General features: G+C 50.3%; 3 protein-coding genes across 11 annotated transcripts; 1 reads left to right on the forward strand and 2 right to left on the reverse strand.

Moving 5' to 3' along the window:
• Positions 1-1,196: 1,196 nt before the first annotated feature.
• TIMM17B (translocase of inner mitochondrial membrane 17B) lies at positions 1,197-5,259 on the reverse strand. Of its 2 annotated transcripts, none has more exons than XM_055563503.1 (6): positions 5,104-5,259; positions 4,140-4,239; positions 3,060-3,123; positions 2,000-2,128; positions 1,799-1,909; positions 1,197-1,707 (listed from the first exon to the last, which is right to left on the reverse strand). In XM_055563503.1, the coding sequence occupies exons 1-6, from the start codon at positions 5,127-5,129 to the stop codon at positions 1,619-1,621; spliced, it is 519 nt and encodes a 172-aa protein (XP_055419478.1). In that variant the 5' UTR covers positions 5,130-5,259; the 3' UTR covers positions 1,197-1,618. The 2 variants fall into 2 exon arrangements, with proteins under 2 accessions (XP_055419478.1, XP_055419479.1); XM_055563504.1 differs by having other exon boundaries at positions 5,122-5,144.
• A 60-nt stretch (positions 5,260-5,319) lies between these two features.
• PQBP1 (polyglutamine binding protein 1) lies at positions 5,320-11,065 on the forward strand. 5 transcript variants are annotated; one of them, XM_055563498.1, is made up of 7 exons: positions 5,320-5,460; positions 5,877-5,961; positions 8,010-8,121; positions 9,864-9,976; positions 10,147-10,425; positions 10,619-10,682; positions 10,855-11,065. In XM_055563498.1, the coding sequence occupies exons 2-7, from the start codon at positions 5,895-5,897 to the stop codon at positions 11,009-11,011; spliced, it is 792 nt and encodes a 263-aa protein (XP_055419473.1). In that variant the 5' UTR covers positions 5,320-5,460; positions 5,877-5,894; the 3' UTR covers positions 11,012-11,065. The 5 variants fall into 5 exon arrangements, with proteins under 5 accessions (XP_055419473.1, XP_055419477.1, XP_055419475.1 ...); XM_055563502.1 differs by having other exon boundaries at positions 10,622-10,682; XM_055563500.1 differs by having other exon boundaries at positions 5,352-5,417.
• An 80-nt stretch (positions 11,066-11,145) lies between these two features.
• On the reverse strand, positions 11,146-19,483 carry SLC35A2 (solute carrier family 35 member A2). 4 transcript variants are annotated; one of them, XM_055563497.1, is made up of 5 exons: positions 18,402-19,219; positions 16,823-17,005; positions 14,396-14,547; positions 12,691-12,837; positions 11,146-11,420 (listed from the first exon to the last, which is right to left on the reverse strand). In XM_055563497.1, exons 1-5 carry the CDS (start codon positions 18,490-18,492, stop codon positions 11,247-11,249), a joined length of 747 nt encoding a protein of 248 aa, XP_055419472.1. In that variant the 5' UTR covers positions 18,493-19,219; the 3' UTR covers positions 11,146-11,246. The 4 variants fall into 4 exon arrangements, with proteins under 4 accessions (XP_055419472.1, XP_055419469.1, XP_055419471.1 ...); XM_055563494.1 differs by having other exon boundaries at positions 11,250-11,420; positions 12,691-13,427; XM_055563495.1 differs by lacking the exon at positions 11,146-11,420 and adding an exon at positions 11,585-11,973 and having other exon boundaries at positions 12,691-13,427; positions 18,402-19,215.
• Positions 19,484-19,739: the final 256 nt, after the last annotated feature.

The raw sequence follows: 19,739 nt of genomic DNA on the forward strand, positions 1-19,739 counted from the left end.
GGCAGGGTCTCAGGAGAGCTGGAGTTGATAGAGGGCCTGCAGGAGGCTAAGAGGGCTGGGTGGGAGAGAGGGTGGACCAGAGCGGGAGGATCCTGGAGACATCTGTGGATGTTACAGAGGGCTGAGGATGGTGGAAACAGAGGGCTGACAGGAGAACAATGCTCAGAAGAGCTAGAGCGTGCCTGTTTGATAGGAGTAGGGTGGGGTCTGGAAACAGTGGGGAATGGGGTCTGAGAGTCAGGAAGTGTGAGGCCTAGGTGCACCCAATGGGCGGGACCAATGGAAGTGGCCTATAAACACAAGGGGTGCAGACCAAGATACCCTGGGTCTGGCTGGAGACCAGGTCCTGAACTGGCAGCTGTGTTGCTGCTGGTGGCGTGATGGTGGAGTCTCTAAATTCAAGGCTAGAGCCCTGCTGTGACACTGAGAGCTACAGGCACTGGGCCAGCTGCCCATACCTGGCACCGAGTCCATCAAGGAGTGCTGCAGTTCTACCACCATCAAGGATCACTAGGTCCTTGTTGAGGCCTTGGGAGACCTGAGAACTCAGCATTTGCACCCCCAGGGAGTGACTCTGTATAAGAGAGAGAGTATTTCCACCTCTGTGCAAGGACAGTTTGTGTGTCTCCCCTGAGGCCATCTGCACCCCAGTGGAGGCATCTGCCCCACACATGTAGGTGTTTGCACACAAGAGACAGTGTTTGGGGCCAATGTCTATCCAGGAAGTTCTCTTTCCCATAATCCCCACCCCACCCCCAAATGAAAACTAATTTTCTGGTTTTTCTGTGGTACTCTTAAATACTGACAACACTGAGCATCGCAGAGCACAAATATGGCTGTGGTGCAGAAAAGGAAACTAAAGGTACCTTCTTCAAGGAAGCTGGGTCTCCTGGATCCCTACTTCCATCCCAGGTCCCTGATGAAGTCACATGGAGGGGGGAATTATCTTCACAAATGCAGGGACTGCTATCTAGGCAGACTGTTCATTGTGAGGTCAGATTTCTCAGCCTTGGCAATGGGGACGTAGGGGAGAGGGATCAGAGGTGCCACATGCTGAACCACCCCCTCCACCCCAGCAACCTGTGTTCACTCCTTTTCTAAGCCCGTTCCTCTTCTGTCTGCTTGTGATTCACCACTTGGCCCCCACACATTCTTATTCATGTACTATTCCCATCTTGATTCATAGACCCCTTCCTACTCACTCATCCACAAACCTTTATTAGAGACGACTCTCTGTGTGACTCCAAATGCGATGGTTCCCACATCCCTGAAGAGGGCTCTGCCCCCTGTCCTAGGGAGCGGCTCCTATGGGTGGCTCAAGGAGTACATACACAGGCATTTTCAAAACTGGCTTTAAATACTCATCAGAGCGCCATGCAAAGGGATTGGGGTGAGAGCGTGTTACATATGAGTGGGGGTTGGGGTGCCCTGAGAGAAAAGGGACCCATCCATCAGGGCAGCTGGGGTGCCCCACCCCCAACCTGGGATAAGGGAACAGATAGAGGCCCTCTCGAGGGTCCCATGGGCCAACTGGGAGCCAGCCCTCCCTTCGAGGTAGATCATCGGGGAGGGGACCGAGGAGGAGCTCCCACAGTGGCGGTGATAGGTGGTCACTTCCTCAGTGGTACTGCTGATAGCTGGGGTAGCCTGGGCCTGGGGTACCCTCCTTAGAGGGCAACTGGCCAGGGTCCTCCAGGAATGGGGGTGCTGGAAAGGAGATAAACAGGTAAACGTTGAGTGGAGGAGACAAGACAGAGCGTTTCCCACCTCTCCCTGACCAGCTTCACTGGGTACTCACCATTGCGGAACTGCTGGGCAGTATAGCGAGTGAGAAGGATGCCAACACCCTCGATGAGGGCCAACAGGATGCCCCCCATCATTGCCGAGCCCACCATGGCCAATGGGCCACCTGGAGAAAGGAGGGGGTGGGGGAAGTGGAGAGCGGTGAGAACAGGCAGAGCAGGGTGGAGGGGCTGGGGCCTAGGGTTGGGGCACTCACTGCGGGCAGCCAGCACAGCCCCGGTCAGTGCTCCACTGGTGATGGAGTTCCAGGGATCTTCCTTGCCCCGAAGCCGCACCAGACCGCAGTCGATGGTGGAAAATAGGCCCCCCCACACAGCGAAGCTACCTGTGGGGGAACCAAAGCCTCATCAGTGTCTGTGGGTAGTCCTGAGAAACCATGGCTCAGGGACTCCCAGGGCCTGAATACTGTGGCAAAGAATGGGGAGAATAACCAGACATAAAGGCAGATGGCAAACTCCTAGAGGACAATCTCCATCTGTCCCTGTGGTAGCTCCTTCAAGCTCTTTATAATCCCCATCGGCACTCCCTTCACCTTCATAGGGAGCAGATACATGGTTACAAGCAGACCTGTCTGCCTCAATGTGGCTTTTTTTTTTTTTTTTTTTGGCCCTGTCATGGGACTTTCAAGATCTCAGTTCCCCAACCTGGGACTGAACCCAGGTCACAGCAATGAAAGCCCAGAATCCTAACCACTAGGCAACCAGGGAACTCCTGTCTATACGGCTTTTAACAGAGCAACTCTGACCTTCGTAACTACCACAGAGAATTGGAATCTGAGCTGGGTTTCGGAGAGAAGGATATGGGTGAGGAGAGCCAGTTAACAATGATAGTTAAAATATTTACAGAAGTCTTACCATGTGCCATGACCTGATCTACACAGTGCATGTTACTGACTTCTAAAAATTTATATTAGTTAATATTATTAAAGTGCTTAGCAAGCAACCAGCACTTAGTAAGTACTATGTAAGTTACATAAACTACAAAACTGATTGAGGTGCTTTTATCATTCCCATGTTACAGGTGAGGTTCAGAGAGGTTCAGCCATTAGCCCAAGGTCACACAGACATCAGGGAAGAGCCAGGGCCTGGATTTAAACTCCAGAACTCACCTGTATGAAACTGCCGAGAAATATCACTCCCCCCAGGAAGCCCCAGGCAGGGTTGGGGCTAGAATCTGGACCCTCAACTTGCAGTCTAGACTCCAAGGAGCAAGCATTCCCAACTCTGTTATCACACCTGTCTCCCCAAACCTCTCACCTCCAATCTGAGGGGCTCTGATCCTTACAGCATTGACACTGCCTCTCAATCGGTGCCGCATTCCCTGAGGGAAAGTGAGGAGTAAGGGAGTTAGAGCAGCGTTCAGGTCACTGGCAGATAAGGTTTCTAGTTTTTAAGAGAGAAATGGAGGGAGGAAACCTGTTAGGAGTCTCAAGGGTACAGATGTGGAGAAGTGGCCAAGAACTAGGGCCCACTACAAATGCTCTCAGAGCTAGGATAGGAAGTTATTCATTCATTCAGTACTTAGCACTGATGTGCCAGGCACCATGGTATATGCAGGGATACAGCAGTGAACAAGGTAGACCTGGCCCCTACCCTCTCAGAGCTCACATTATAGTGGGAGTGACAGATCCTGAATAAGGATACAGATAAACAAGATAGCTTCAGGCAGCAATCGGGACCCTAGAGGAAATGAGATAAAGAGCTATGACAGTGGCTAAGAGGTCAGGAAAGGCCTCTTAAAGGAAGGGGGCATTTGTTCTGAGACCTTGAGGATGAGAGGGAGAAACCTGGATAAAGATTCAGGAAATAGAGTGCCAGGAGTTGAGAGGAAGTACAGGGCTAGATAGACAAGTTGCAGAGACCTTGGCAAGTGGATGGCATTTAAAGTCATGACATTTGATGAGATCTCCCAAGAAGGGAAAAGGGGAGAGTTGTCAGACAGAGAGAACTGATTATATTACATTAAAAGCATTTGCTCAACTTTAAGGCTGTCCTCTTCCTGCCAGTTAAACTCCTGTCACTTCCCTTTTCCCAGGCTTCCCACCCAGAATCTGACTCTAGGTAAAATCTGACTGACTTTGCACACAATTAGGTTTTGGTTTTATGACCCTTTTGACAGCACAGCATTTCCGAGGAGCTCCAGCAGGGTGAGGGTCAGAGGTCATGTTTGCAGTTCCCCAAAACTCCCAGATCCTGGAGCTAGGCCTGGCACACAGTAGGTAAGCAGACACCAGAATGAATAAGTGCACGTGACTGGCAGTTCCAAGCAGTTTCAGAACAGTATCCCATGTGGTCAGGGCAGGACCTCAGCAGCATTCAGGGAAGGCTAGGACTCACGACAGGGGCATTGCGGAAGCCCTTAATGGCCTGGAAGACTCCACCGCCGATAACACCCATAGTGAAGGCTCCACCGCAATCATCCACAATTCGCCATGGGCTGCAAGTGGGAAGGGGAGGATGAGGTTAATGTGAGCGCTCCCTCATGCCAAGTCACAAGATCTCTTTCCAACTGGGAGCAATACGTCACCCAAATGAGAACTAGCACTTCAGATAATACTGGGATTATTTCCCCCCTCATTTAAGCAAAAAATAATGCGAAGAGGGGAAAACATCAGTCTTGGCCCTGTCCGCCCCTCCCCTTCACAGCCAACCAGGGAATCAACCAACTGCTTGACTACTATCAAAGATTAAATGAATTAATGAGAGGAAAGAAGTGGCACGTTTGAATTACGCTACAGGTGTTGTAGACACTGTTCCTTAAGCAGAATGGGGTAGCACCCCTTTTTCCGACAATGAGCACGTCCAACAAAGTCACGCCCTCTTCCCTTCTCACCCTCGCACAACTGGGAAAAATCAAGCGCATACAGTGCGGAGGACCCATCACCCCTCCGCGACCACAATCATGGTCAGGCTCATCCAGGCCCCGACGGCTTTAACCAAAGCGACCTGGGAAAAACCATGCGTTTTTCCAGGGGATTTCCGCTCAACACCGCACCACCCCCTGGCTGGAATGGATTCGACCAGCGTGTCTTTAACAGAGGGACTGGGAGGTACGGAATCAAGGGAAACGTGGAGTGGTCCGTCCTGCACCGCACCTTCTTCTGCAGGCACACAATTTTGGCCCCTTTTAACGGAGCCCGAGTAAGAGAAACCAAGTGGAGAGGAACAGAAGACAACAAAAGTCTAAATGTCGTCCTTGTCTGGGACGTGGCGCTGTGTGGCCCGTGCCTCCCCCACCCGCCTCCCACCGCTGGCCGTGGCGCCGCAGCAACAGTCCCGACACCTATGCCCCTCGCTGTACCAAGGTTCCCGAGCATACTCCTCCATGGCGCCGGCGTCCGGCCGCGCAGTATCGCTAAACCCTAGCCAGGCCACACCTCCACTGGAAACGTATACAGGCGCCCGAGCTTTCTACGTATCCCAGGGCAAAGGTTCGGTTGTTACGCCAGACTTCAGACCAAAGCGCACTCTCATTGGCTAGGCAGGTTTGCATCATCTTTTCACTGCGTGAGCGTCGTCCAGTTACCTCTAAGCTCGGGGAGAGAGAAACTCATTCTGTGCTTTGGGAGAAGAGAGTCGTGTGGTCCTGGCGCTCATAGAGACGAAGAGAGAGAGGTGGCCAGTTGGACAGTCGTCCACTACTTGCGTGACTGTATTGGTAATGTCGGGGTGGGCGCATTTTTTGGAGTTGGAGGAGGTGCTACACTGTGCTCCCCCATCCCAACGCTTTGGTTCCTCCCACCCAGCAGTCTTTGAGGGACGTTGGGTGAAACCATTTTGGGTCGCGGGGGAGCCGCGCTTGGCCCCTTGGGCGATGGGCGGAGCTTGGGCCTAGGACGGGAACCCGGTGCTGGAGCCACTGGCCTGGAAGAGCAGAGTTGCTGAGAGTGTTGGTGATATTGCTGTTTACAACCCCTTCCACCTTTCAGCGGGTAGGGTCTGTCTCCCTTCTAGTGTAGATGGGTAGGTGGGGGGTCCAGATTGAGTACATGCTGCGGGGAGGCGCTTGATTACTCTTGTAACCAGATTCAGTCCTCATCTGAACTGTTTTTCAGTCTGTCTGTCCTTCCCTAGGCCTGTCTGCCATCCGCTATGCCGCTGCCTGTTGCGTTGCAGACCCGCTTGGCCAAGAGAGGCATCCTCAAACATTTGGAGCCTGGTGAGAGAACTAAGAGAAGAGAGGCCTACCATGTGCCAGGCTTGACAGGCACTTTGTTGTGGATACTGCCACTTGATATCTAGCATGGGCCTATTGTGCACCAAGCAGTGGGGTGGTAGGCATTTCCTTGTTAACAATACGTATTACTGACCCCTATTCCTATCCTCGGAGAAGGCAATGGCACCCCACTCCAGTAGTCTTGCCTGGAAAATCCCATGGACGGAGGAGCCTGGTAGGCTGCAGTCCTTGGGGTCGCTAAGAGTTGGACACGACTGAGCAACTTCACTTTCTCTTTTCACTTTCATGCATTGGAGAAGGAAATGGCAACCCACCCCAGTGTTCTTGCCTGGAGAATCCCAGGGACGGGGAAGCCTGGTGGGCTGCCGTCTATGGGGTCACACAGAGTCGGACACGACTGAAGTGACTTAGCATAGCATATTCCTATCCTATGAGGAGGAGAGGAGGTGGGGTGTGGAATAGACATTTCGTCCTTGATACTGACAGTTGATGTGTATTTTGGGGTCTTCTGTAGCCAAAGTTTAACCCATCAGTTAATTCCTGGAAGTGTAATAAGGATAGTAATAGTAAGCTGACACCTATGGCAGCCTCCTGTCGGCCAAGTATGGTCGCAGGGTGCTGATACTTTGTTCTGTACCATACTAGTAGATAACATTATTTCAGACCTGCTGTGGAACTAGGCACTGTGTGAGTTGTCCATACCTTATTGTTCACCATGTCAATAGTTGATATGTATTTTGAGTCTACTTAACCACATTGTGGTTAACAGTATATAAAGTAATGATAGGATCTATCATTTAGGCCTACTGTGCTGCTGTTGCTAGTATTTATACCTTATTTATCAATAATAGTAAAAGCTGGCATCTATTTTGGGCTAAGGTATGCCAGGTACTAGAAAACTCATCTTATTTTCACTTTATTGATAAGTGACATCTATTACAAGCCTGTTGTGTGCCAAACAAAGATCTTTGGTTAATAATACTGATAATGATATTGATACGGTATTTATTTTAAGGCTGTTTGCTACCAGGCCCTGTACTAACTGTATATATCTTACTAACAATGTTCATGATTGTAGCTGACATCTATTTGGGGTCTATTGTGTGACAGGCACTATGCTGTTGCTGACATATACATTTCATTGTTAACTATATCCATGGGTGAAATCTGTGATAGGACTACTGAGGTCCAAGTAATCATATACCTTTCTTATTCTGTTGATAGTAGCTGACAATTATTGCAGGCATCAGGAACTGAACAGATTCAGAGAAGTGTTTGGATAAATCCCTTGCTGTCCAAACTTGCTAGTCAATATATAGGAGTCTGCTGCTGCTGCGGCTAAGTCGCTTCACTCGTGTCTGACTCTGTGCGACCCCATAGACGGCAGCCCACCAGGCTCCCCCGTCCCTGGGATTCTCCAGGCAAGAACACTGGAGTGGGTTGCCACTTCCTTCTCCAATGCATGAAAGTGAAAAGTGAAAGTGAAGTCGCTCAGTCGTGTCCGACCCTCAGCGACTCCATGGACTGCAGCCTTCCAGGCTCCTCCATCCATGGGATATTCCAGGCAAGAGTACTGGAGTGGGGTGCCATTGCCTTCTCCAATCTAGGAGTCAGAAACCCCATATTTGCCAGCCGTGGAAGCTGAATAGATTTGGACATATTTTTAGGTAAACCCCTTGCTGTTGAAACTCATTTTATTCAAATTTGCATAATACAGTGTCACATACTATTTGAACTCAGAAGCTGAATAAATATGGATATTTTAAAAAATGTATCCCTATCTAAAGTCTGAAACCAGATAAGTTTGGGTAGCAGTACCCGTAAACAGATTTGAGTAAATTTTTTGGTAAATCCTGATATTCAGATACTTGGATTTGGAACATGAGCATTATTTGCTCTGGCATGTGAGACCTGGCGTGCACACACACACACGCAGTCCACGTGAATGTGACTGTGTTTCTCCAGGCCCTGATTGAATGGGAATCTCCCTGGTTCTTACTGCTGTCCTCTTCCCTTCCTTGTCCTGCCAGAACCAGAGGAAGAGATCATTGCTGAGGACTATGACGATGATCCTGTGGACTATGAGGCTACCCGGCTGGAGGGCCTGCCACCAAGCTGGTACAAGGTGTTTGACCCTTCCTGGTGAGCCTGACGACATGGGGGTGGGGAGGGAGAGCTAACTTCTGACTTCACCCTTCCTGTGCTATCCCTCAGTTCAGTTCAGTTGCTCAGTCGTGTCTGACTCTTTGCGACCCCATGAATCACAGCACGCCAGGCCTCCCTGTCCATCACCAACTCCCGGAGCTCACTCAAACTCATGTCCATTGAGTTGGTGATGCCATCCAGCCATCTCATCCTCTGTCGTCCCCTTCTCCTCCTGCCCCCAATCCCTCCCAGCATCAGGGTCTTTCCAGTGAGTCAACTCTTCACATGAGGTGGCCAAAGTATTGGAGTTTCAGCTTTAGCATCATTCCTTCCAGTGAACACCCAGGACTTATCTCCTTCAGAATGGACTGGTTGGATCTCCTTGCAGTCCAAGGGACTCTCAAGAGTCTTCTCCAACACCACAGTTCAAAAGCATCAATTCTTCGGCTCTCAGCCTTCTTCACAGTCCGACTCTCACATCCATACATGACTACTGGAAAAACCATAGCCTTGACTAGACAGACCTTTGTTGGCAAAGTAATGTCTCTGCTTTTGAATATGCTGTCTAGATTGGTCATAACTTTCCTTCCAAGGAGTAAGTGTCTTTTAATTTCATGGCTGCAGTCACCATATGCAGTGATTTTGGAGCCCAAAAAAATAAAGTCTGACACCGTTTCCTGTTTCCCCATCTATTTCCCATGAAGTGATGGGACCAGATGCCATGATCTTCGTTTTCTGAATATTGAGCTTTAAGCCAACTTTTTCACTCTCCTCTTTCACCTTCATCAAGAGGCTTTTTAGTTCCTCTTCCCTTTCTGCCATAAGGGTGGTGTCATCTGCATATCTGAGGTTATTGATGTTTCTCCCGGCAATACTGATTCCAGCTTGTGCTTCTCCCAGCCCAGCGTTTCTCATGATGTACTCTGCATATAAGTTAAATAAGCAGGGTGACAATGTACAGCCTTGACGTACTCCTTTTCCTATTTGGAACCAGTCTGTTGTTCCATGTCTAGTTCTAACTGTTGCTTCCTGACCTGCATATAGGTTTGTCAAGAGGCAGGTCAGGTGGTCTGGTATTCCCATCTCTTGAAGAATTTTCCACAGTTTATTGTGATTCACACAGTCAAAGGCTTTGGCATAGTCAATAAAACAGAAATAGATGTTTTTTTGGAACTCTCTTGCTTTTTCTATGATCCAGCGGATGTTGGCAATTTGATCTCTGGTTCCTCTGCCTTTTCTAAAACAGCTTGAACATCTGGAAGTTCATGGTTCATGTATTGTTGAAGCCTGGCTTGGAGAATTTTGAGCATTACTTTACTAACGTGTGAGATGAGTGCAATTGTGCGGTAGTTTGAGCATTCTTTGGCATTGGAATGAAAACTGACCTTTTCCAGTCCTGGGGCCACTGCTGAGTTTTCCAAATTTGCTGGCATATTGAGTGCAGCACTTACACAGCATCAACTTTCAGGATTTGAAATTGGAATTCCATCACCTCCACTAGCTTTGTTCATAGTGATGCTTTCTAAGGCCCCCTTGACTTCACATTCTAGGATGTCTGGTCCTGGGAAGGGGTAAATGGGGTTACTGGGGAAGAGATCTAGGGGGGTCTTCCCTGTGGGGTCCTGGAATGGGGCAGGTATAGGCAGAGATTGGGGAGACGGGTTGAGGCTACAAGGAGAGCAGTCTGTGATGACATTCCTTCCCTCTCTTCCCCCCCACCCCCCGCCACTGCCTCACAGCGGACTTCCTTACTACTGGAATGTGGACACAGATCTTGTGTCCTGGCTTTCCCCACATGACCCCAACTCTGTTGTTACCAAATCCGCCAAGAAGATCAGGAGCAGTAATGCAGGTGAGTTGGCAGATACAAGGGTGCCTCAGGGCCTTCTAGTGGATCAAGGAGGGGCGGGTAAGACCAGAAGGCCCAGCCCAGGCAGGGGAGGCTGTTGGAGGCCAAGGCTGCTGGGTTCCGCGGTGGGAGGAGGATTATGGGAGAGGATCACAAGGTTTTCATGTCCCCAGACGCTGAGGAGAAGCTGGATCGGAGCCATGAGAAATCAGACCGTGGCCACGAGAAATCAGACCGAGGTCATGAGAAGTCAGACCGCAGCCATGAGAAGTCAGAGCGGAACCATGAGAAGTCTGACAGGGACCGGGAGCGTGGTTATGACAAGGTAGATAGAGAGAGAGAGCGAGACCGGGACCGGGACCGTGGGTATGACAAGGCCGACCGAGAAGAGAGCAAAGAACGGCGCCATCATCGCCGGGAGGAGCTGGCTCCCTACCCCAAGAGCAAGAAGGGTAAGCTGGGGTGAGGTGGGGCGGGGAGGCACCAGGGGCCCACAGTGTAAGGAAACCCTCACTTGGCTTCTCGTGAGTGCCAGATCCTTGGGCCTGGCAACCACAGGCTCCACTTCTGGGGATGGAAGAGCTCGGTGACACGGGACTCCTTGTGTCCCTGTGGAAGACCCCACTCTGCTATGTACTTCCACAGCAGCAAGCCGAAAGGATGAAGAATTAGACCCCATGGACCCCAGCTCATACTCAGATGCACCCCGGTAAGTGACCACCCCTCAAGACCCCTTCCTTTTTCCTTGACTCACTGTACCACTGATCATTCCTTTCTTCCTCACTGTCTCTTTTCCCCCTTCATCATTTGTTGGGGGCAAGGGTGCCTGACACATTACACATACTAGACATTTCCACCCCTGACCCTCTATCACTCCCCAGGGGCACGTGGTCAACGGGACTCCCCAAGCGGAATGAGGCCAAGACAGGTGCAGACACGACAGCAGCTGGGCCCCTCTTCCAGCAGCGCCCTTACCCCTCCCCAGGGGCTGTTCTCCGGGCCAATGCTGAGGCCTCCCGAACCAAGCAGCAGGACTGAACCTCCCCCCACCCCCACCCCCACTGGGGTTTTTAATAAAAGCTTTTCAGTGGATCATGCCGATGAGACCTGAGTGCTTCCTTCTCTCTCTCACACTTTTGAGACTTCCCAACCCAAACCAGCAAGATGCAAAGCATGTTTTATTTACAAAATCTCACCTAAGAAATACTGTAGGGATAGTAGGGGCTGGAGGCTGAGGTGGTTGGGTCCTGTCTGGGCCCTCATTTTAGTCATGTCAGCCCTGCATGGGAGGGGGTGGTGGGGACAGGGGATTCAGTGTCTGCCTCTCCCCACCACTAATACTGATCAGAAAGTTTGGTCCTGGCTGGGCCAGGGCAACAAGGGAGAGCGAGGCCAGGCCAGCGTCTTCAGTCCCAGCAGCTAGGAGCCCTTCACCTTGGTGAGCAACCTGTGGTGGGAACGGGAAGGAAAGAAAAACACAAGAGAGCTGGGGTGGGCTGGCAGGTGGGCATCCTGAGCAAGCGAGGGTGACTAGTGAGGCTGGTAGTCCGAGGTTAGTAACAGCCCACGCGGAGAGAGCGGGTCCCCTGGGTCAGAAAGCTACACGTGGACTAAATAAATACAATATCTTTATTTGGCATTGGGTATCCTGACATTTGTTCATTACAGTCCCTTAAAAAACAAACCAAAAAATCAGAACAAATTAATCAAAAATAAAGATCCAATGGCCCTATGTACATATAGCAAAGACAGCCCAGGCATCTCTCATGTGCAAGCACACACACGCACGCACAAACAGATGCACACACATACTCCCCACACACCCTGGGAGACAGTTAAGGGGTTAATAAGCTTTGGGGAGTGCAGGGGGGCAGGTTCCACATGTCAGCAATTTAAAGACACCCTTCCACATGAAGTAAGGGTGCCTCATACAGCCAGTGGGGTATTACAAGTGTGGTTCGCAGCTTTATTTTCCTCTCCGGATGTCTCAGAAAATAACCCTGCATCCAGCAATTTACAGTGTCTTAGATTCCATGAGACTAGGCCACTTCAAGGACCTCCCTTCTCCTTTTTTCCCCACACCCTGGATCATTCATCTGATTACACCACAAACCCCCAAACCACTTAGAAAACAATGGTTCCTACTGCACCCTCCCCCTGAGTGGGCTGATGCAAAAATCTCAGCTCTCATCCCCCTTCCTCTCTCCCTAGGTGCTCATAAGAGGCCCTTTTTCAAGTCCCTGTGTCAGGGAAGCTGCCCCAAGGCCACAAAAAGACTGAGCTGCTAACATGATCCAGTGTAGTTACCAGGGAGGAGAGAAGGCCTCGAGCTATGGGAATCAGAACCCCACAGGAAGGCATCAGTCACTACTAAAGAGCTGAAAAATTTTTGTCCAGTTTGTCCCTACAAAGGTGGAGGGATTGCTGGGACTCTCCCAGGCTTGAGAGACAGGACACCTCTGGCTGAGGGGTTAGACTAGGGCAGAGGAGGCAGCTCTAAAAACCCGTGGCTACAAGGAAGGGTTCATGTGATGCCCTGCCCTAGTCCCACACCCTTCTGGAAATTTCAGTGACCTGGAAGAAAAAACCCTTCCAACCCCAGAGGAGCCAGGCCCCAGTGGCAACTTGAATCCTGCAGATGCCCAACACCCTCCACCCAGAGTCCCTCCCTGTCTCCCCCCCTTGCTGCCACCAGCCCTCACTTCACCAGCACTGACTTTGGCAGAAAGGGCTCCGTGCTGAGGTCTCCATGGTGGGAAGACAGCTGTGGTGGCGGTGGCTGCCCGGGAGGCTGCTGGTGAGTGCAGGGCCCGGAGGTGGGGGCAGAGGCAGAAGCTATGGCTTTGGCTGCACCTCGGGGCAGGCTGTAGAGGTAGACGGCACCGATGACCAGCCCCGCGCCCAGGGCAAACAATGGGTCCACATGGAAGCCAAAGAGGCGGATGGAGGCAACAGTGGACAGCACAATAGACAAGGAGGTGGCAAAGCCCTTGAGGATATTGTCAGCATACTTGACAACAACAGCCACCAGGAGCCCACCAAAGGCCTGGTTGAGCACCACACCCCAGACGGCAGGTGTATACCCAAAAAAGAATCCGCGGTGGGCTACGGCTGTGCCCTCAGCCCACCAGAGCCCCACCAGGCCCAGGGCTGTGCCAAAGAGGCCCAGCTGCAGATTGCGCAGCCACACGGAGCCTGAGCTGCCTTTGAGGATCTTCTCAAAGTAGACACCGGCAAAGCCTGAGGAGAGACAGGAAGCCACCACAGCCGCTAGGCCCACCCCAGGGTTCTGATCCAGTGGCCGTGGACCCCCGCCGCCAGCTTGCTGTGCCTGGACAATGGCGACGCCAGTGAAGAGGAGCAGCAGGGAGGCCCACTGCAGCCGGGAGAGGCTGCGGTTCAGCATGAGCACGGAGAACAGTGCTGTGGTCAGGATCTTCAGCTGGTACGTCACCTGTGAGTGGCATGCAGAAGGCACTGAGGGCTGATCCCGACCCCAACGTGCACATGGGGGATGGCACCCACTGTGGGCCCCCAGGCACAGTGGAGGCACAGGGCAGAGTAGATGACCGTAAAAACAGCAAAGATATCCAGCCACTGGCCACTGACTGGGATGCAACTACATAGCTCTGAGGTGCCTCCCAGAAAGTACACAGGAGGATGGCTGTGCAAGGATGCCCCAGACCACAGCCAAGTCCACATCCCAACCCCGTGTCCCAGCTATGTGAAAAGGGATGAAGCACTTGCCCTGAGCCCTGACATAATCATCTGTAAATATGACTGACTTATTTGAAGTACCTCATACAGCAGGTAATGAATGAATTGTAAAGGTCCTGATGAGGGAGGTCTTGATAAATACATATTGATACAAATGAATCTGTACATATTGATACAAATGAATCTGTTATGAAATAACATCAGTAAACATTTACATAGAGCTTACTGTGTGTGCCAGGTGTGGGTCTAAGCACTTCACATGAATTCATTTAATCCTCACGTAAGAAGTGTACTATTGCAATGTCCAATTTAAAGAGAGACAGAGAGGTTAAGTGACTTGCCCAATATCACACAGCTGGAAAGCAGCAGAGCTGGGATTTGAACCCAGGCAGCCTGGCGCCAGAATCCAGGCTCTTTAACCAATTAAAGAGACCACCTGTAAATAGCCTAAAGCTTATCCATCACCAACCAAGGGCTCTTCACAGATATTATTTCTTTAATCATTCCAGCATCCCAGTGAGTAGCTACTATTACCATTTCCCTTCCCAGTTCTCACAGATGAGGAAACTGAGGTTGAGGAAGAGCCAAGGGCATTCCATTCCACAGGAGACACAGCCCCCGCACTTTGCAGTACTTCCTCCCCAAACATCCTATACCCCCCACCCCAGCCAGTTCCTCTGCAGCCATGCTGGGCTTTGGGCTCACCTGGAAAGTGGCAGCTGGCAGGTTGGAGATGGCAACATACTGGAGGTTATTCTGCAAGGTATAGATGAGAGAGGGCACTGCAAGCTTGAGTGTGTCCATGTACTGCACCAGGACAGCCTCGTGGAGGAAAAGAACCAGGTGCTTCACGTTACCTAGGTGGAGGGAAGAGAGCCCTTTTTAGCACTGACTACCAAAAGATGGGGATCCTCTAAAGGACAGGAGTGAGCCTGGTCCTGTGTCTCCCCAGCACACTGACCTCCTGAGGGCTAGAATGAGGTCTGTGCTCACAGTTTCTCTACGGTACAATGTCTCCAGCAAGCCTTTTGGATACTCAGTCTGGGGACCACAGACCATATTTCATCACTCATCTTAGAGCCCACCTCCCTGGCACAAAGCCCCAGGGCAAGCCCTCAGTGCAGTGTGTGCAATGAAACTATCAGCACTAACTAGGAGCTTGTGAAGTAGATGCTCTAGGATGGTGGGTGGAAGGCTGTTTACCAAGAGGGATTATTTCAGACTGAGCTTCTAGACTTTTCCTAGATCCTTCCTAGGCTGAGAGCCGCCTGAGAGCAGGGGCAATCTTCCACTTGGCCACTTCTTTCCGTCAGCTTCCCACACACCAAGCATTTGCCCCTGTCAAATGGAAGAATGCAGGCTTGACTATGAAGCAGAAAGTCTGGCTGGGATCTGCTCCAGTCAATTCATGAGAATACTTTCCTATATAATAAGACCTTTACAAATCTCACCCCACTTTTTTGCAGCCCAACTTTTAAGGCTCAGCTGAGTATCCTTCCTCAGGGAAAACCCCACAACCACTGTACATGGTTATTGCAGGAATTCCTGATGTTCATTCACAAAACCCTGTCCTTGCCCTTCATGGCATTAAGTCCCAGGAGTAATTATTGATCTCTAACCCCTTACCCAAATCCCCTGCACCCAGGGGTTTGGGTGTTCAAAAATGTCCAAGTATCAGGAAGGTAACATGGTATACACGCTATATATTTCACAGAACACACACCACACATGTGGGGCTACACACCATAATCAAGCACATTTGTATTTCTGCAGTGACTCATGGACACATTCATGCCAGATGAGAAAACCAAAAAAAAAAAAAAAATGGGTGGGGGCTAGGCTGCAATCATAGATAAGAGATGAAAGCCTGTGATTAACCTGTAGCTGTTTCTCCCTGTCTAAAATATGAGCCCCCTGAGGGCAAGATGTATGTCTCCATCGCTAACATGTTCACCTCCACAAGCCAGAACAGAGCCTGCCACACAGTGTTCACTCGAACCTTCTCAGAATCAATCAAGAACACAGGAGGTTAGTACCTAAACTGTTGCCTCCCAGTGTCCTGGAGCTAACGAATGGGTGAGAATGTTTTCTTCAGTGTAAATACCTAAGGGAGAACCACATTTATAGAGTAAGGGAGAACCACATTTATAGAGAAATGATTGGGCAACATTTTAAAGAAGAAGGCCTTTAGGGAGGTGTTTAAATTAGTAAATAAATCCAACAACTTATAGGAAATACACAGGACAGAAAAACATGTGAAATGAGACCACTGGGAGGCACTCAGCAAAATTCAGGCTACCCAAAGTCTATAAGACAAATGACCCAGTTTCTTCAACAAATTAACTGCAGAGAGAGAAAAAAAGAGTTGAGAGGGAACCCAGAAATAGCAGACCCAGAAGACACCAACCAATTACAAAGCACTGACTTTATATAAATCTGATTCAAACAAAGTTTTTAAAACTTTTATGATATTTGAGAAATCATTACAATTTTGAACACTGAGTGTATGATTATTTGTTAACTTTAAAAAGTATTAATTTTTTGATGTATGACTTCTAGATATTGCAGTTATTTTTTAAAATGTAAGAAAATATTTACTCCAGATAGTAACAGGGAATTTATTTCAAAATAATTCTTCATGTGGAACATATTTCAATATAACATGGTGGGGGTTAGGTAAACAGACACATAGATTGGTAGTGAGTGGATAATCACTGATGATTATCTACTTAATTGCAGAGTGGCCATGAGATGATAATTGTTGAATCTGTGTGATAGGACATAGTTATTTTATTATTTTCTCTGATTTTGTATTTGAAATTCTCCATAAAGAAAAGTTTAAGAGAAATCAATAAACCATTATGTAAGGGTCACCTGCTACCTTATAGGGGCAGACCATCTCCCTCCTTCAGTGTTTATGGGCCAGTTCCTGGGGAGTTAGGGGTATAAAAATGTGGATGCAGCTACTCATAGATGGAGTTACAAGGCAGCCAAGCTGCACTCCCACAGTTGCCAGGAATTTTCATAGACACAGAAATACTCCCCCAACAAACCCTCCATGTGGGTTCAGGCACACACACACACAGAGTACCCTCCACAGACTCCAATGCAGCCCCTCTCCCTGGCTCATACCCCTCTTCTGTGCGAAGAGCAGCAGCAGGCAGGTGAGACCTTTGAGCACTTCAGCCATGACCACAGCAGTGGTGGCAAAGAAGCGGTCCCCAGGCAGTGTGCGGGCGTAGCGGATGCTGAGGATGAGGGAAGCATTCTGGACCACCAGCACGGCTAGGGATATGTATTTGAGGCGCCGGTGAGCTGTGGGGAATGGAAGGAGCAAGGAAGGGGTCAGAAGCTGTTGTGGCATAACCACACCATCACTCCCCTCTCTCCTTTATCAGCCAGGATCCTCCTAGCCACCAGTACTTCCTCCTTCTGCCTGCCTATCCTGACCCATGTGGGTCCGATCCCTACGTCAGCTTCCACTGCTTCAGCCACAGGCAGGAAGAGCCAAAATGGGAGAAGTGGGCCTCACCCTGTCCAGCCTATACCTGGAATCCTTGCTGAGGTGTCAGGAAATAGGTGGCGCAGGTCCTAGACACCCACCTCAGCCCTCTCTCTTCCTCTCCTGGGTGAGAAGCAACCCTGCCCTGGGCAGAATACCAACTGCTTCCTTGACATTTATTGAGTGCTTACCGGGTGCCTATCACTGGGATCAGGGATTTATATGGATCACCTCAACAGACCCCTACACAGCTCTGATCTCCAAAGGAACTATCAGTATTCTCATTTTATGGATGAACAAGCCAAAGATTTAGGAACTGTCTTTCTTTTATCTAAATTATTCTATTCCCTCACATTCAGAATGGTCTCTCCAACCCCTCCCTCCTACGATGACTGATTCCTCCCTGACCCAGAATGGTCTAACAAATATAAGAAATTATTCTTTCACTGTCCAAAGGATTGAACACCATAGAGTAAATGGTTTCTCCACTAACAATGGTCTGGGTTCTTTAACAATATAAGGAAGTATTTCCCTATACACCAATCATCCTTCCACCACCGCATACCCCTACCTCCAGCCAAGGAATTATCGCTTGTCCTACTCACAATCAATTCTCCTCGCTATAAGGAAGGGCCTGGCACCCTCGGAATATCCTTTCTCCGCCATAGAAGGAAAACTGTATGTTCATTGCAATATACAATGAACTACCTCCATTAGGAAGGGACCCCCAGAACATTCTTCTCCCCATATAATGGACATGCCTATCTTCAAAATGTACTAAGTCCTATAAGGGAGAAGCCGCCCCACCCTAACTCACAATAGCCCCTGTCCCTTTACAAGGAAGAAATCACTACCCTCTGTTCTGTAAGGAAAAACTCTCCCACTCTCAGAAGTGTCTCCCATGTATAAGGACGGACGCCCCACAAACACACCCTGAGAATGGTCTCAGTGGTCTTAGCCTCTTTAAAGTGAAATATCCCTCTCCAACTCAGAATGGTCTCTACACTCCATTTGCAGAAAGGACCTCCACACCTTCTCCGGAATGGTCTCTGCCCCGCCTCCAAAACACACTTCCTCCCCTCTACCCCCAACACACATAGGTCGGTCCATACGGGATGCTCCCTCTCGCCTTAGTGAAGGATCTTCCTAATCCCCCAGAGATCCCGACCTCCGGCGCGCCGCTGACCGCTCAGCCACAACCTGTCTCACCCGCACTCGAGGTCCCAGGCTCCAACGTCCCTGCGGAGACAGCTCCTGGCCCGGCCGTCGCGGTGGAACCACCAGACCCAACAGCTGCCATGTTGGCATCTGCCTGGCCCGTCCCCTCGGCAACAGCCGGTCACTTCCGCATTCGTCATTTCCGCTTCCGGGCCTCCTAAATTTGGGTGGGGCGAGCGAGAGGCTGATCGCGCTGTTGGTTCTCCTCGTCCGTCCTGACCGCTAGTTTTAAAAGCGGCCTCAGAATTTCCAAATTCCACCCGGATCCGGAGACTGGGCACGTAGCTGGCTCAGTTTCCCGCCGTCTTTACAGAACCTTTGGCCCATTCCCGTTACTAAACTCGCCCTCGTCTTCCCATATCACCAGCTCATTCTGTGTCCTCGTCTCATTGATTCCGCTATCCGTCTCCTATCTCGGCTCTTTATTGCCACCTTCTGATGGCACCGCCCTTTCTGCATCAAAACTCCTGGGTCTTTCCCGGTTGGCCTGAAGTTCTTTTCCTTCTTCTGGCGAGCTCCCCACCCCCCACCGCACCCCGCGCCCTCTGGAGAGACCACAGGCCTCTGGAAGGGAAGTGAGAGGGGTCAGGGGCAGGTGAGGGTCTGGCAGATGAGCGAGCAGGGGAGTTGAGGATATACTAGTGAAAAGGCACAGGAGAGTTGAGACTGAGAAGGGAAGACAATTGAGTCACCATTTAGAAAGGAAAAGTGAGAAGGGGATAGGTAAGCCTGGAGGTGAGGGGCTTACAGGTTAGCTTTATTTTTGGCCGCGCCTTTCCGGGATCTTAGCTCCCTAACCAGAGGCTGAACCTTGGCCAAGGCAGTGAAAGCACCAAGCCCTAACCACTGGACGCCAGGGAATTCTAGGTGCTTCCCAGGTGGCACATGGTCAACAATATGCCTGCCAATGCAAGAAGCATAAGAAACTTGGGTTCAGTCCCTGGGTCGGGAAGATCCTCTGGAGGAGAGCATGGCAACCCACTGTAGTATTCTTGCCTGGAGAATCTCATGGACAGAGGAGCCTTGCAGACTATGGTCCATAGGGTCGCAAAGAGTCAAGTGACTTAGCCCACAGCACGCATCTTTTGAAAGCATGGCAAGAGGGTACTGCTGAGGTCAGGACAAGATTAGGGTAGGGCAAGCAAGTCAAGAGTTAAGGATTAGAGGGATGAGCAGGTAAGAAGACAAGGGAGAGGTGAAAAGGTTGGGGCAAAGCAGGTGACTACACCTTGGATGTTATTAGAAAACAAGGGCTAGGGGATTCCTATCAGCGCTCAACCTCCACCACACCCCCACCAGTGCCCAAAAAGGGCTTTTCTTCTCCCATGG

The sequence above is a fragment of the Bubalus kerabau genome, chromosome X, assembly GCF_029407905.1.
Source record: "Bubalus kerabau isolate K-KA32 ecotype Philippines breed swamp buffalo chromosome X, PCC_UOA_SB_1v2, whole genome shotgun sequence".
In the NCBI taxonomy this organism is placed as follows: Eukaryota; Metazoa; Chordata; class Mammalia; order Artiodactyla; family Bovidae; genus Bubalus; species Bubalus kerabau.